The sequence below is a fragment of the Zophobas morio genome, unplaced genomic scaffold (assembly GCF_036711695.1).
Source record: "Zophobas morio isolate AGI-343-1 ecotype UQ-CSIRO unplaced genomic scaffold, CSIRO_AGI_Zmor_V1 ptg000010l, whole genome shotgun sequence".
Lineage (NCBI taxonomy): Eukaryota > Metazoa > Arthropoda > Insecta > Coleoptera > Tenebrionidae > Zophobas > Zophobas morio.
Window position 1 is genome coordinate 777,163 of NW_026972115.1, and position 14,405 is coordinate 791,567.

The 14,405-nt window shown below is 29.8% G+C and overlaps 1 protein-coding gene across 1 annotated transcript in view; it reads right to left on the reverse strand.

Moving 5' to 3' along the window:
- LOC135125970 (cytochrome P450 4C1-like) overlaps positions 1 to 14,405 on the reverse strand; it is a 121,230-nt gene that overhangs the window by 27,346 nt on the left and 79,479 nt on the right. Inside the window, exons 10-11 of the mRNA XM_064051756.1 lie at positions 9,940 to 10,008; positions 2,283 to 2,451 (exon numbers count right to left, since the gene is read on the reverse strand). Of these exons, the coding sequence (XP_063907826.1) occupies positions 2,283 to 2,451; positions 9,940 to 10,008 (238 nt within the window). The remainder of the gene's footprint in view (positions 1 to 2,282; positions 2,452 to 9,939; positions 10,009 to 14,405) is intronic.

Below are 14,405 nucleotides of genomic sequence, written 5' to 3' on the forward strand. Positions count from 1 at the left end.
AATTTTCGATATTTCTGTTCTGGGATTTTTCAGTATTTCGATTTTTCAATTTCCCAATTTTTTTTATTTCAATTTTGGAATTTGTCAATTTTTCGATATTTCAGGCTTTCGGTTCTTCAATTTTTCGATTCTTCCATTTTCCAATTTTTAAAATTTTTGATTTTTTCATTTCCGGATTTCTCGACTTTTTAAGGTCTTCTCGTTTTCCCGATTTTTCAATTTTGCAATTCGATTTTTTGATTTTTCAATTCTCCCATTTTTTAAATTGTCCATTTTTCGACTTTAATTTTTAGAGTTTTTGACTTCTTGGTTTTCAGTTTTTCAATTTCTCAATATTTCGATGTTTCAGTTTCCCGTCCGTTCAATATTTCGATTCTTCAACTTTTCGATTTTTATTTTTCTCATCTTTTTACTTTTTCGATTTCTAAATTGTAGATTCATTCATTTTTAAATTTTTCAATTTTTTTGTCATGATTTCGTGATTTTTCAATTTTTCGATTATTAAAAGTTTGATATCTGAATTTTTCAATTTTTAAAATTATAGATTTTCTTTTCCTTTTTTAATGCTTAGATTTCTCGATTTCTCAATTTTTTGATTTCTGGGTTTTAATTTTTGAATTTTTGAATTTTTCGAATTTTAAGGTTTTTATTTTTCGATTTTTTAGTTTTTAAATTTTTTGATTTTTCAGTTTTTAGATTTTTGAATGTTTCGATTTCTAAATTGTAGTTATCTCCATTTTTAAATTTTTCAATTTTTTTATGTCATGATTTCGTGATTTTTCAATTTTTCGATTAACGGGATTTCGATGTCTGGATTTTTCGATTGTCCAGTTTCCCGATTTTTCGATTTTTCAAGTTTCTGATTGTTTTTTAATTTGAAATTTTTAGATTTTGTAATTTTTAACATTTTCGATTTTGGGCTAGAGGGATTTCTTAATTTTTCGTTTTTTTTACTTCTCGATGTTTGAGATTTTCGATTTTTCGATTATTCAAATTTTCAATATCTTAATTTTTTTTTTAAATTATAGATTTTTCAGTTTTTTAATGTTTAGATTTCTCGATTTTTCAATTTTTTGATTTCTGGGTTCTAGATTTTTGAATTTTTCAATTTTTCCAATTTTAAGGTTTTCATTTTTCGATTTTTCAGTTTTTAAATTTTTCCATTTTTCAGTTTTTAGATTTTTCAATTTTTCGATTCCCCAATTTAACGGGAATTCGATGTCTGGATTTTTCGATTGTTCAATTTTCCGATTTTTCGATTTGTCAAGTTTCCGATTTTTTTTTAATTTGAAATTTTTAGCTTTTGTAATCTTCGATTTTGGGCTAGAGGGATTTCTTAATTTTTCGTTTTTTTGACTTCTCGATATTTGAGATTTTCAATTTTTCGATTTCTCGATGTTTTATTATCCAAATTTTCGATATCTTAATTTTTCAATTTTTAAAATTATAGATTTTTCAGTTTTTAAATTTTTCGGTTTTTCAGTTTATTGATGATTCAATTTCTCAATCTTTCGATTTTTCGACTCTCGATTTTACATTTTTTGGTTTTTCCATTTACAATTTTTAAAATTTTTAATTTTTCGATTTCCCAATTTTTCGTCATTTCAGTTTTGAAATTCTTCAATTTCTCGATATTTCGGTTGTTCGATCATTCAGTTTTCGGATTTTTTAATGTTTCGATTTTTTAAATGTTGGATTTTTGGATTTCTCAGTTTTTCGATTTTTCAACGTTTCAACCTTGCAATTATTTGATTTTCTCTTATCTCGATTTCTCGATTTTTGAGTTTTTTAGTACAATTTTTTGATTTTTTATTTTAAATTTTCGGCTTTTCGACTATGATGTTTAAACTTTTCAATATTAGTGTTGGCCACGTAATAGCAAATACCTTTAGTTATTTCAATTGTCTTAATTAAAATTTCTTGTTTGTATATGTTCTTGTCGTTTTTCGTGTAAAAGCATACAGATAGAACAAATTACAATCACCATTCATCCACGTGACCATGAACGCCGCTCGTGCAGACCCCAATTAACCTCTTATTTACAGTCCCGTCGATTTGTAGCCCTTCCTGCAAACTATAAAAACCCTTTCCCCGAGCTTACAGCGAATAACTTCCGGTAAAAGCCAGCAATACCATCGCTCACGTTATTTATCCTTCCGCCCCCGCTTACGGCATCTAGGTGGAAACCCGTGACATTTTTATCCAGCCCATATACCCCGTTATTAAACCTACTCAAATACATAAAAGCCGAATGTACCGCCGAAAATAAAGTGCCGACTCACCGATTTTTACGTCGTGATCCAGCTGTCTGGCGATGGTCGGCACGACCGGAATGACCCTCTGGCTCTCCTTAATCACCTTGTCCAGAAATTGCATCTTGAGTACGTCTTGCGGCGTGATCGGCCGGTCCTCCCCCTGGAAAATCTCGTCCAGTTCTTGATGGACCTTTTCCTGAAAAGCATTGAAACTTCAGCGATTACTCGAACGCTTTGAAGGGTAGCGCAGCCCTTACGGGTGGATTTACGGTCGCTGTATTGCTATTAGGGGAAATTTAGCATAAAATACCGAATGAAATTAATGACTCGGAGGGCCATAAAGGAGACTCTTAATAATTGCAACAGGCACGGCCGGAAGGAGAGATATTTACACGTCATTCGTTCCGCAACGTATCAGATTGTTAGGGGTGTTTAGTACATTCGGTAAACGGTGTCAGGGAGGTTCGTTATGATGTTTAATAACGAATGGTACGGGGAGGTTTTACGGACTGGGTAATTTATTACGATAATGGAGGGTTTTCTATGTAGGTACAGATTTCGAAAACAACACGTTGGGTATTAATAAGGTGCTGCATATTCAACGGATTAGTGCGAGCTGTGTGTGGCGAGATATTTGTTTGACTAACACTTTCATGTATAATAAGTTTCACATGTATATTTCGGATGCGGAAATCGGAAAATGGAAAATCGGGCAAAATCTGGCCGAAATTTACTCATTTTGTAGAAATCCGAAAAGTTGAAAAGTTTACACAACTGACCTGTTGAAAAGTCAAAAAATTGTAAAAATCGAAAAACCGAGATGTCAAGAAATCGAAGCAAAAAATCGTCTCGAAAAATCAAAAAACTGAAAATTCGAAAAATTGAACAAAAGGAATATCGAAGAACTGAAAAATCGAGAAATTGAAAAATTCCGAAACTGAAATTACGAAAAATGAAAAATCGGACGAAAAATAGAAAATTCGAATACCCGAAAAGTTAAAAAACGAAGAAATCGAAAAATTGGTAAATTGAAACATCGAGAAATCGACACACTAAAGATCGTTAAATCAAGTGGAGAAGTCAAAAAATCCAAAAATTGCGAGATCGATATAGCCTAAAATCGAAAAGTTAAAAATTAAAAAATTGAAAAATTAAAAAAAGACGAAAAGTCGAAAAATCGAAAGATCGAGAAATGATAACATACAAAACTGAAAAATCCAGAAACTGAACAATCAAAATATCGAAAAACCGAAATTTGAAAAATTTAAGAACTGAAAAATCGAAAAATTAAAAAATTTAAAATTCAAAAAATTGAAAAACCGAAAAAGCTTAAACCGAGAATTCAAAAACTCGACAGATCTAGAAATCGAAACATCAAAGACGTGAAAATTGAAAAATCGGAAAATTTAAAATTCAAAAGTTGAAAAATGAAAATAAAAAAAATTAATTATAGAAAAATTGAAAAATCTATAATCGAAAAATGGAAATTGTGAAAATCTTAAAATTGAATTATCGACAACTTGAAAAATCGATGAAAACTTGAAGAAATTGAAAAATCAAAATTTGAATTACAAAACTGAAAAATCGAGAAATCGAGACCTTAAAAAGTCGAGAAATCGAGAAATGGGAAAATCAAAAATTGCGAGGTCAAAACGTTAAAAAATCAAAAAGCGGAGAAATCTAAAACAGTAGACATCGAAAAATCGAAAATTTAAAAAGTTGGAAAATTGAAAAATCGTAAAATTGAAGAATCGCAACAGTGAAAAATCCAGAAATTGAAGAATTCGAGAACTGAAATGACGAAAAATTGGGAAACCGAAAAGCAGAAAAATTGGAGCATAAAAGTCGAAAAATGGGAAAAAGGAAATTTGGCAAAATTGATAAATTGAAACATCGAGAAATCGAAGCGTCAAAAAAATGTGGAAAACGAAAAGTCGAGAAGTTCAAAAATCGGAAAGTTAAAAATAAAAAAATTCAAAACTCTAAAATAAAAAATGGAAAACTGAAAAATTGAACAAATGAAAAATCGGAACATAGAAAACTCGATAAATCAGAAAATCGAAAAATTGAAAAATCAGGAAACTGGAAAATTAAAAAATTTAAAAACTGAAAAATCGAGAAATTGAGAAATCGAGACCTTAAAAAGTCGAGAAATCGAGAAATGGGAAAATTGAAAGGCCGAAACGTTGAAAACTCGAAAAACCGAGAAGTCGAAAACATGAGAAATTGAAAAATCTCAAATTTAAAAAACCGGAAAATTGAAGAATCGAAAAATTAAAAATTCCAAAAATTCCAAAACTGAAATGACGAAAAATTGAAAAGGCGAGAAGTCGAAAAATCGAAAAGTTAAAAACTGAAAATCTGGAAAATTAAAATATCGACAAATTGACGAATCGAGGAATTTATAAATCGAAAAATCGAAATGCCAAAAAACGTAAAATTGAAAAATTTAAAATTTGAATAATCGAAAAATCGAAAAATTGAAACATCGGGAAGTCAAGAAACGAAAAATTAAGAAATCTCTCTAGCCCAAAATCGAAAAAGTTGAACGTTACAGAATCACAAAAATTTCAAATTAAAAAAAAAATCGGAAACTTGAAAAATCGAAAAATCAGGAAATTGAACAATCGAAAAATCCAGACATCGAAATACCGATAAATCGGGGAATCGAATAATTGAATGATCGAAAAATTGAAAAATCCAAAAATTTATAAACTAAAAAATTGAAAATTCGAAAAACTGAAAAATTGAAAAATTTCAAAACTGAAAATTCGAAAAAAAAAATTAAAAAGTCGAAAAATTAAAAAAACCGAAAATTTAAAACCGAGAAATCGAAAAATCGAAAGATCGAATTAATAAAGTGAAAAATTGAAAAATTTAAAAATTGAAAAATCAAAAAATTTATAATTTAAAAGTTGAAAAATGAAAATAAAAAATGTAATAATTGAAAAATTGAAAAAGCAAGACACTAAAAATGGAAATATTTAAAAATTGAAAAATCCACAATTTAAAAGTCGAAAAATTGGAAACTCGAAAAAGTATAAGATCGGGAAATCGAAAATCCGAAATATTGAAAATCTTAAAATTGAAATATCGACGACTTGAAAAGTCGAAGAAAAATTGAAGAATACAAAAATGGAGAAATTGAAAAATCAAAATTCAAATTACAAAATTGAAAAATCGAGAAATCGAGACCTCGAAATTGCGAGGTCAAAACGTTAAAAAATCGAAAAACCGAGAAATCGAAAACAGTAGGCATCGAAACATTCAAAATTTAATAAGTCGGAAAATTGAAAAATCGGAAAACTGAAGAATCACAACAGTGAAAAATCCAGAAATTGAAGAGTTCCAGAACTGAAATGACGAAAAATTGGGAAACCGAAAAGCAGAAAAATTGGAGCAAAAAGTTGAAAAATGTGAAAAAGGAAATTTGGAAAAATTGATAACATGAAACATCGAGAAATCGAAACGTCAAAAAAATGTGGAAAACGAAAAGTTGAGCAGTTGAAAAATCGAAAAGTTAAAAATAACAAAATTCAAAACTTTAAAATAAAAAATGGAAAACTGAAAAATTGAAAAAATGAAAAATCGAAACATCGAAAATTCGATAGGCAAATCAGAAAATCGAAAAATTGAAAAATCAAGAAATTGAGAAATCGAGACCTTAAAAATTCGAGAAATCCAGAAATTGAAAGCCCGAAACGTTGAAAACTCGAAAAACCGAGAAATCGAAAACAAGAGAAATTGAAGAATCTCAAATTTAAAAGATCCGAAAATTGAGAATCGAAAAATTAAAAATTCGAAAATTCCAAAACTGCAATGACGAAAATTCGAAAAGGCGAGAAGTCGAAAAATCGAGAAGTTAAAAATTGAAAATCTGAAAAATTAAAATATTGGAAAATTGACGAATCGAAGAATTTATACATCGAAAAATGGAAACATCAAAAAATTGAAAAATTCAAAATTTGACAATCGAAAAATCGAAAAATTAAAAAACGAGAAATCGAAAACGCGAAAAATGGAAAAATCGAATTCAAAAAATCGAAAAATCGAAGTCGAGAGATCAAAAACTTGAAGAATCGAAATATTGAAAAATTCCAAAACTGAAAAATCGAAGAAAAATTGTAGAATTAAAAACTGAAAGAATCTAAAACTGAAACATCGAAAAATTGAGAAATTGAAAAATTGAAAAATCAAAAAATCGAAAAATCGGGATCGAAAATACGAAAATTTAAAAAATCGAAAAACTGGAAAATCAAAAAATTGATTTGCAAAATTGGAAAATCGTGAAATCGAAAAGTCGGGAAATAGAGACTTTAAAATGTCGTGAAATCGAAAAATGACAAAATCCAAATTTTAAACAAATTGGAAAATTGAAGAATCGACAACCTGAAAATCAAGAAAATGAAAAATTCCAAAACCGAAATGACGAAAACTGTGAACTCGAAACTTCGGAAAGTCGAAAAGTCGAAAAACTGAAGAATTGCAATATTGAAAAATCCCGAAACTGGAATATCAAAAACTTGAAAAATCGAAGAAAAATTGAAGGATCAAAAAATTGAATAAAACCCACAAATGAAACATCGAAAAACTGGCAATTGAAAAGCTGAAAAATCAAAAAATTGAAAAGTAAAAAAATCATAGTCGAAAAACCGAAAATTTAAAGTAAAAAATCCAAAAATTGTACTGAAAAACGCAAAAATCGAGATATGGGAAAATCAAATAATTGCAAGGTTGAAACGTTGAAAAATCGAAAAACCGAGAAATCGAAAAATTCAACATTTAAAAAATCGAAACATTGACAAAGCGGAAAACTGAAGAATCGACAAACTGAAATATCGAGGAATTGAAGAATTCCAAAACTGAAATAAGGAAAAATTAGGAAATCGAAAAATTGAAAATTTTAAAAATTGTAAAATTGAAAAACCTAAAAAGTCTAAAACAGAGAAGTCGAAAAATCGGAAGATTGATAAATTGAACCATCAATAAACTGATAAATCAAGAAATCAAGAAAATCGAAAAACTGAAAAACTGAAAAATTTAAAAACTGAATAACGTAAAATTTAAAAACTTTAAAATTCGAAAAATTTATAAATCCAAAAACTAATATTGAGAAGTCAAAAAATCGAAAAATCGAGTAACCTAAACATTAAAAAACTGAAAATTCGAGAAATCGAAAAATCTATAATTTCAAAAATTGAAAAATTAGGATATCGAAAATTAGAATAATCGAAAAATTGAAAAATCACGAAATCGCGACATAGAAAATTGAAAAATTTAAAAATGAAAAATCTACAATTTAGAAATCGAAAAATTGCAAAATCGAAAAAGTAAAATGATGAGAAAAATTAAAAATCGAAAAATTGAAGAATCGAAATACTGAAAAGTCCCAAAATTGAAAAATCAAAATCTTGAAAAAATAAAGAATCGAAAAATTGAGAAAAACCCAAAACTGAAACAACGAAAAATGGAAAATTTAAAAAATGGAAGAATTGAAAAATTTCATTGCAATTGCAAAATTGAAAAATCGTGAAAACGAGAAGTCGACAAATCTAGATCTTAAAAAGTCAACAAATTGGGAAATGAGAACATCCAAAATGTAAAACATTGGAAAATGGAAAAATCGGAAAATTTAAGAACCGAAAACCTGCAATATGGAGAAATTGAAAAATTCTAAAACTGAAATGACAAAAAATTGGGAAATTTAAACATCGAAAAGTCGAGAAGTCGAAAAATTGAAAAATGGAAATACTGAAAAATCCCAAAATTGAAATATAGAAATTTTGAACATTCGAAGAAAAATTGAAGAATCAAAAAAATTAAAAACTCAAAATCGAAGCACTGAAAAACTCAAAAATCAAAAAATTTATAAACTGAAAACTTGCAAAATTGAAAAATCAAAAATTTTAAAATTCGAAAAATTGAAAAACCAACAAATTTGAAATTTTAAAAATCGAAAAATTGAAAACCAAAAATTCTAAAACCGAGAAATCAAAAAATTGAAAGATCCAGAAATCGAAACATCAAAAAACTGAAAATTCGAGAGATCGAGTAATTGAAAAATCACGAAGTCGCGACATAAAAAAAATCGAAAAATTTAAAAATTGAAAAATTGAATTGAAATACCGAAAATAGAAAAATTCAGAAATCGAGAAATCGGAACACTGAAAAGTCGACAAATCGAGAATTGGAAAAATCAAGAAGTCGAAAAATCGATTAATTGAGACACTGAAAAATCGAAAAATTGAAAATTCAGAAACGCCAAAAGTTGAAAAATAGAAAAATTGAAGAATTAAAACATCACAGAAAAAAAACGAGAAATCGAAGATTTGAAAAATCTCAGAAAAATTGAAAAATTAAAAAATGAAAAATTAAAAAACTGAAAAATCCCGAATCAGAAACATTGAAGGAATGAGAAATCGAAAGTTAAAAAATGGAGGCATCGCAATCTCGATAAATTGGTAAATTTAAAAACTGAAAAATTGAAAAATTAAAAATTCAAATATTTTAAAAATCCAAAAATCTACAATCAAAAAGTCGAAAAATCAAAATATCGAGAAATCGAAACATCAAAAAACTGAAAAATCTAAAATTGAAAAATCGAAAAGTCAAAAAGTAAAAAATCGAAAAATGGAAAAACCGAATAATCAAAAATCGATCGATCGAGACATCCAGACATCGAAAAATCGAAATCTTGTAGAATCGAAATACTTATTGAAAAATCCTACAAAATCGAAGAAAAATTGAAGAATCAAAAATTGAAAAAACCCTAAAATTGAAACATCGAAAAATCGAAAATTTAAAAAATCGATAAATTGAATTGAAAAACTAACAAATAAAAATCCAGAAATCGAAAACACTAAAAAGCCGAGTAATCCATAAATGGGAAAATCGAGAAGTTGAAGAGTCGAATCGTCGAAATGTCGAGATATCGAGACATTGAGAAATCGAAAAATCGAAAATCTAGAAACCTCAAAAATTGAAAATTTGAAAAATTAGAAGAATTAAAAAATTGCAAAAAAAATAGAAACTGAAAGATAGTAAAATTGAAGAATCTCAACATTGAAATATCGAAACATTGAAAAATGAAGAATAAAATGTGAAAAGTCTCAAAACTGAAACATTGAGAGAATGAGAAATCGAAAGTTGAAAAATAGAAACATCGAACAGCTGAAAAATCGAAAATTGGAAAAATTGTTGTATCTATAATTTTGATTTTTTCCAAAAATTTCGATATCTCGTATAAAAATTTAACACGGATTAATAAATTGCAAGATGACGTCGTCAATTCCTGCACAGACAGACAGACAGACAGAAACGAATTCAGCAGAGCACACTGATGATTAAGTATGTGCTAATTTAAGCAAACTACATCTGCGGAGAAGTCTGCTTGTACAGGTGCTTTAATTATCACGGGGTTACCGACACCGGCGAACTCCGGGGTGCCCCCGCCCTCGCAAATCTCCTCGCCAATCTCACACCTGATTTGACAGTTACATCACGTCCCGGTAAATATCCGGCACGACAGGAAATGACTCGGCGCCACCTAGCGTTATTCTTTTCGTCATCTTCTGGCAGGCCCGATCGGAAATTCCCGATTCGAAACAGCACTCGTCATTTGTTATAACGCCGCACGATTTATTTACTTCGCCTCCAATTCATTTCCCGCATCAATATTTATTACCTGGTACTCGGGGTGGTTCGACAGCGTGAGCAGCGTCCAGCTCACGGTGACCGTGGACGTGTCGTGACCCTGAAACATACGACGAAAAGTAATAAATAAGTTTTCCGGCCACGAGGGCTGATGTGACGAAAAAATATGTAATTCTGCCAACAGTTTTCATAAAGGAGGAAAAGTTTTTTTCGCCAAGTTCGAACGATGGAACTAATCGGAAGGGGAGTTTTTGTGTCCGGTCTGACAGAGCCGGGAACATTTGTACACATCATAAACAAAGTTTTTCTGTAATCTGTTTCTGTATGTGGTTTTTGTAAAAGGGGATAATTGGGGGCAGCGGACGGAAAATGGGGACGCTTCAAAGGGTTGCGGACGAATGCAGGTTCGGGGATTTTTACTGAAGTTCATTGAGCGACTTCAGGTTTCGGTGTTCCGATTGTGGAATTTTAGTGTAGCGTGACGATTTCCCTAATCGCGTAAACAGTTTTTAAATGCGATGCGCCGCCCCCGTTTCCTTCCCAGCCGTCACGTGCCAAGGTTTTCCGTGATTAATCTCCCTCTGGGCAAAAATGTATCCGTATAATATATGAAAAGCACATAACAAGAATCTCGTTAAATTTTTCCAAAGAACTCGTGTCCGACCGAATCCGCGTTTTTGCCTGCTTTCCGGCCCTTATCAATCTGGGAGCAAATCCGTTTCTGTCGGTGCTCGACGTTCACAAGAGTAATCGACGTTGGTGGATGCAACTGCAAGCCAGGAAAATATAGGAAACTTTTATCCGCTCCGACGAAATAAAACCACCCCATCAATCGCTTTACATAAAGGAAATTTAAAGCAGTCAGAACGCAGTATATGAAGGTCCGCAAAAACGGCTCAAAGCTCAATTTATATCGACATCAATCGCGACGAGTCGATTCCGCACGAAAAACCGACCGAAGACACAAAGGATTTCGCCGGGAAATGGATGGACACTTACTAATTTCGCGCCAATAAAATTCTGCAAACCCCGTTGTTTTTAGCCTCAAAGTGGCGCCCCGGTTTCTGAATACCTTGCTTTTGAAATATTCTCGGCAGGCCTCTCCGACCCTCCAGCAAGTCAAATTACCCATCGTCCGGTAATTCCGCCCGTTCGGTTAGGAAAATAAAAACTTTATAAACAACGAACAACTGGACCTTATCGTTATCAGAATTACCGGCATCAGGCGGCTTTATTACGGTCAATGGCACTAAATGCAGACCGGGGTGTATTAAAAGAAGAGCCGAAAATATTCGTCTGGGGAGAATGGCCGATGGGAATGATAGAAATCGACTTTATGAAACAATCCCAAATGGGACTTTAACATTAAATTCGAGCCGAAATTGCCGGAAGATGTTTTATAACGGGACATAATAATCCGGGACCGCCTCTAGTTTTTGCATTTAAGCACCTATATCTGCTTACAATTTAATTTTCTATATACCAGCCCAACCTCAATTTACAAACTTTGTTAAACTTTATCGATCCGGGCGGTTCCGGAAAGTGCCGGAGGGCTTTCGCCAAATATTCTGCGGCTGCCGCACTTGCATAATTTCGATCAGAAGAGGAGAGAATCGGACGAAAAAGTGGAACGATGACTTAAACAAAGCTGTCCTTAATCTCATCGGATCTGTGCCTAACCCAAGAAGATTTTAGTACTATGTAAAAGCATATGTTCTAACTCACATTCAGAAAATGATGCAAATTATTCAATTTTCACCCCGATTTCAAGTTTTTTAACGTAAAAAACCATAAAATCAATGAAATATTCCATAAATTTTACACCTTTTTTATGTTGTCATTTTTTTTTCCCAAAAAAAATATGGAATGTACACCAGTTTTCAAGACAGTTATGAAAAAGTTTATTTCCAACTTGTTTTTTTCAACTCATATGATGCCAAATGAAGAACCCGTAACAGAAATCGAGGTAGATTCGGAAAATTTTAAAATGTTATCTAATCAGAAGAAAATTAAATTTAATATATTTATAGAAAAAAAACAATAATGAGTACACGATACTAGAAACCGAACAAATTGTAAACACGTTGAGTGCTGATGGTGAAAAATATCATACCCATGGTGAAGAAATTAATTTTAATCTGACGGAAGATGAAGAATTTTAAATTCGTGGATGTAGTCTAGTCCACTCTACTCGAATTTAAGAAAAATTACTGTTACTTTATTAATAAAATTACCTCATAAGGAAATGAAAAAACATATGAAAATATTCTTAAAATTTTGTTGATTTTGGTATATACCTAATTCTTAATAAATTGACTTTTTGTCATTCCACATTCTTGACATTTCGAAACCATTCGTTTCTTATTATTTTTTGTAAGAACAACGCGCGGATTAATATTACCCGTTTTTCTTTTACATTTGACACAATACGAATTCATTTAATAAATTAAAAAATTACAAACTAGAAGAGACAATATGCAAATAAGCAGTAACATCATATATTTCGTACGCTTCTTCCCCATACATGTCAGTAATGAAAACTTTTATTTCTTGAATTTTATTTAAACTTGTATCAACAGGAACGTATAACAAATTATTTGACCGGAATAAATTTTCACCCGATAGTTCATTTTGAAAGACTTGTAATAAATTTTCTTCTACGTGCCTTTGCCTATTATCATGCGATTCAAAGCTTTTACCAGCAATGTTACATTGTATATGATAAATGTTTTTACCTAACAAATTTCTCTTAGTAGCAAATTCAGTTTTTTCTCTAAAAAAGTTACCAGAGTATTTGAACCCTAATAACATACATAAATGTTTATCAAGTTTAAAAGGTATATCTGACTGAATAAATATTTTAAAATCAGTATTAACATATATCTGAAACTTGAAATCATATTTTCGTTCTTTAATTTTTTTTTTGCTATAACATTATTTAATTCTTTTAAATTATAATTACCGGTGAAAATGTCTATCCACGTCTTTTTAATTTCAAATTTGTGATTTATATTTTCTTCCATATACTCGTTTTTAAAACCTAAATATTTACATGTATGTTCATCAAATTTAAATTGTAGTGGTGAATAAATAGTTTTATTTTTTAAGTCTAATTTGAACTTGCTTTCACTATGTCTAGTAATGTTGACAAATGTTTTGTCGACGTTTACCTTATTATCTAAATCATCTAGAGAAGTACTAGATATTTGAAGTTCTTTTTCAATCGTTTCTAAAATACGCGAGCACTTTGATCCCATAGAATTCAGAAAATCAATATCATCATCAAATTCTAATAATTGTCTTGTATTTTCTTCAAGTGAAAACAAAACAGGTGAATTAATCACGAACTTACTGTTTTTATAAGATATATCAAATTTATTTAGTTTTGGAGTTTTAGGTAATTTGGAAAACTCTGGATTTTGATTTATTAATTGATTTATCTCTGGAAATACTGACGTTATTAACGTATCTTTTTTCATTGGGTATCTTATTTCCTATTTATAATTAAGCTTATTCTGATCTTTATAAAAATAAATTACAAAATCTGATGTTAGTTTTGGAATATCATTTTTAATATATTTAAAAGATATTGTAGTTGTTTGTGGTTTTGAAATACCAAAATCAATTCTACCAGGTTCTCTTAAATTTTTAGCTTTATAAGATAAATGTGTTAATGCTATCTTGTAACTGCGATTCCTATCTAAATGAATATGATGTTCTAAATAAAGTCTACCGTGTTTCAGAATAAAATTGCTCATTTAAATGATGAAAAGATTCGGACAAAAGCCGATAAAAATTAAGCCTGCCCCTTTTGATACTAAGCCAAAGTATACGTCTATGTTTCCTGTTCCTTTAAGATGGTTAATTATTGGTTCTAGTGGTAGCGGAAAGACTACATTATTGTATAATTTTATAACATTAGATTGTATTAAATTTGACCACATCTATATTTTTACAAAAACATTATAACAACCGATTTATAAATATTTTGTAGAAGAGTTTGGTATATATAAGAATTTTCTATTTTTATATAATTGTTATGATGATATGATTGATTTAGAAAATTGTGAACTAAATAGTTTAGTGGTATTTGATTATTGTTTATTTGAAAACCAAGATAAAATTAAAAGTTATTTTACAATGGGTCGACACAAAAATATTTCTTGTATTTATTTAACACAGTGTTACTCTAAACTTGATTTACAAGTAATTAGAAACGATGCAAATTTTATTTCAATATTTAGACAAAACAAACACTACACCAAAAAGATTTATGATGATTTTTTTTACATAAATAAATGCATTATATACAACTTACAGAAGCTCAAGAAAAGAAAATTAAGGACAATATAAACAACAAAGGAGGTATTACAATAATGCTTTCAAAAACAAAATTAAGTTATTAATGACTGATACTGATTCATTTCTTGTTCATATTGAAACCGATGATATATATAAAGATATAGAAAATGATATTAATTGGTTTGATACTTCAGA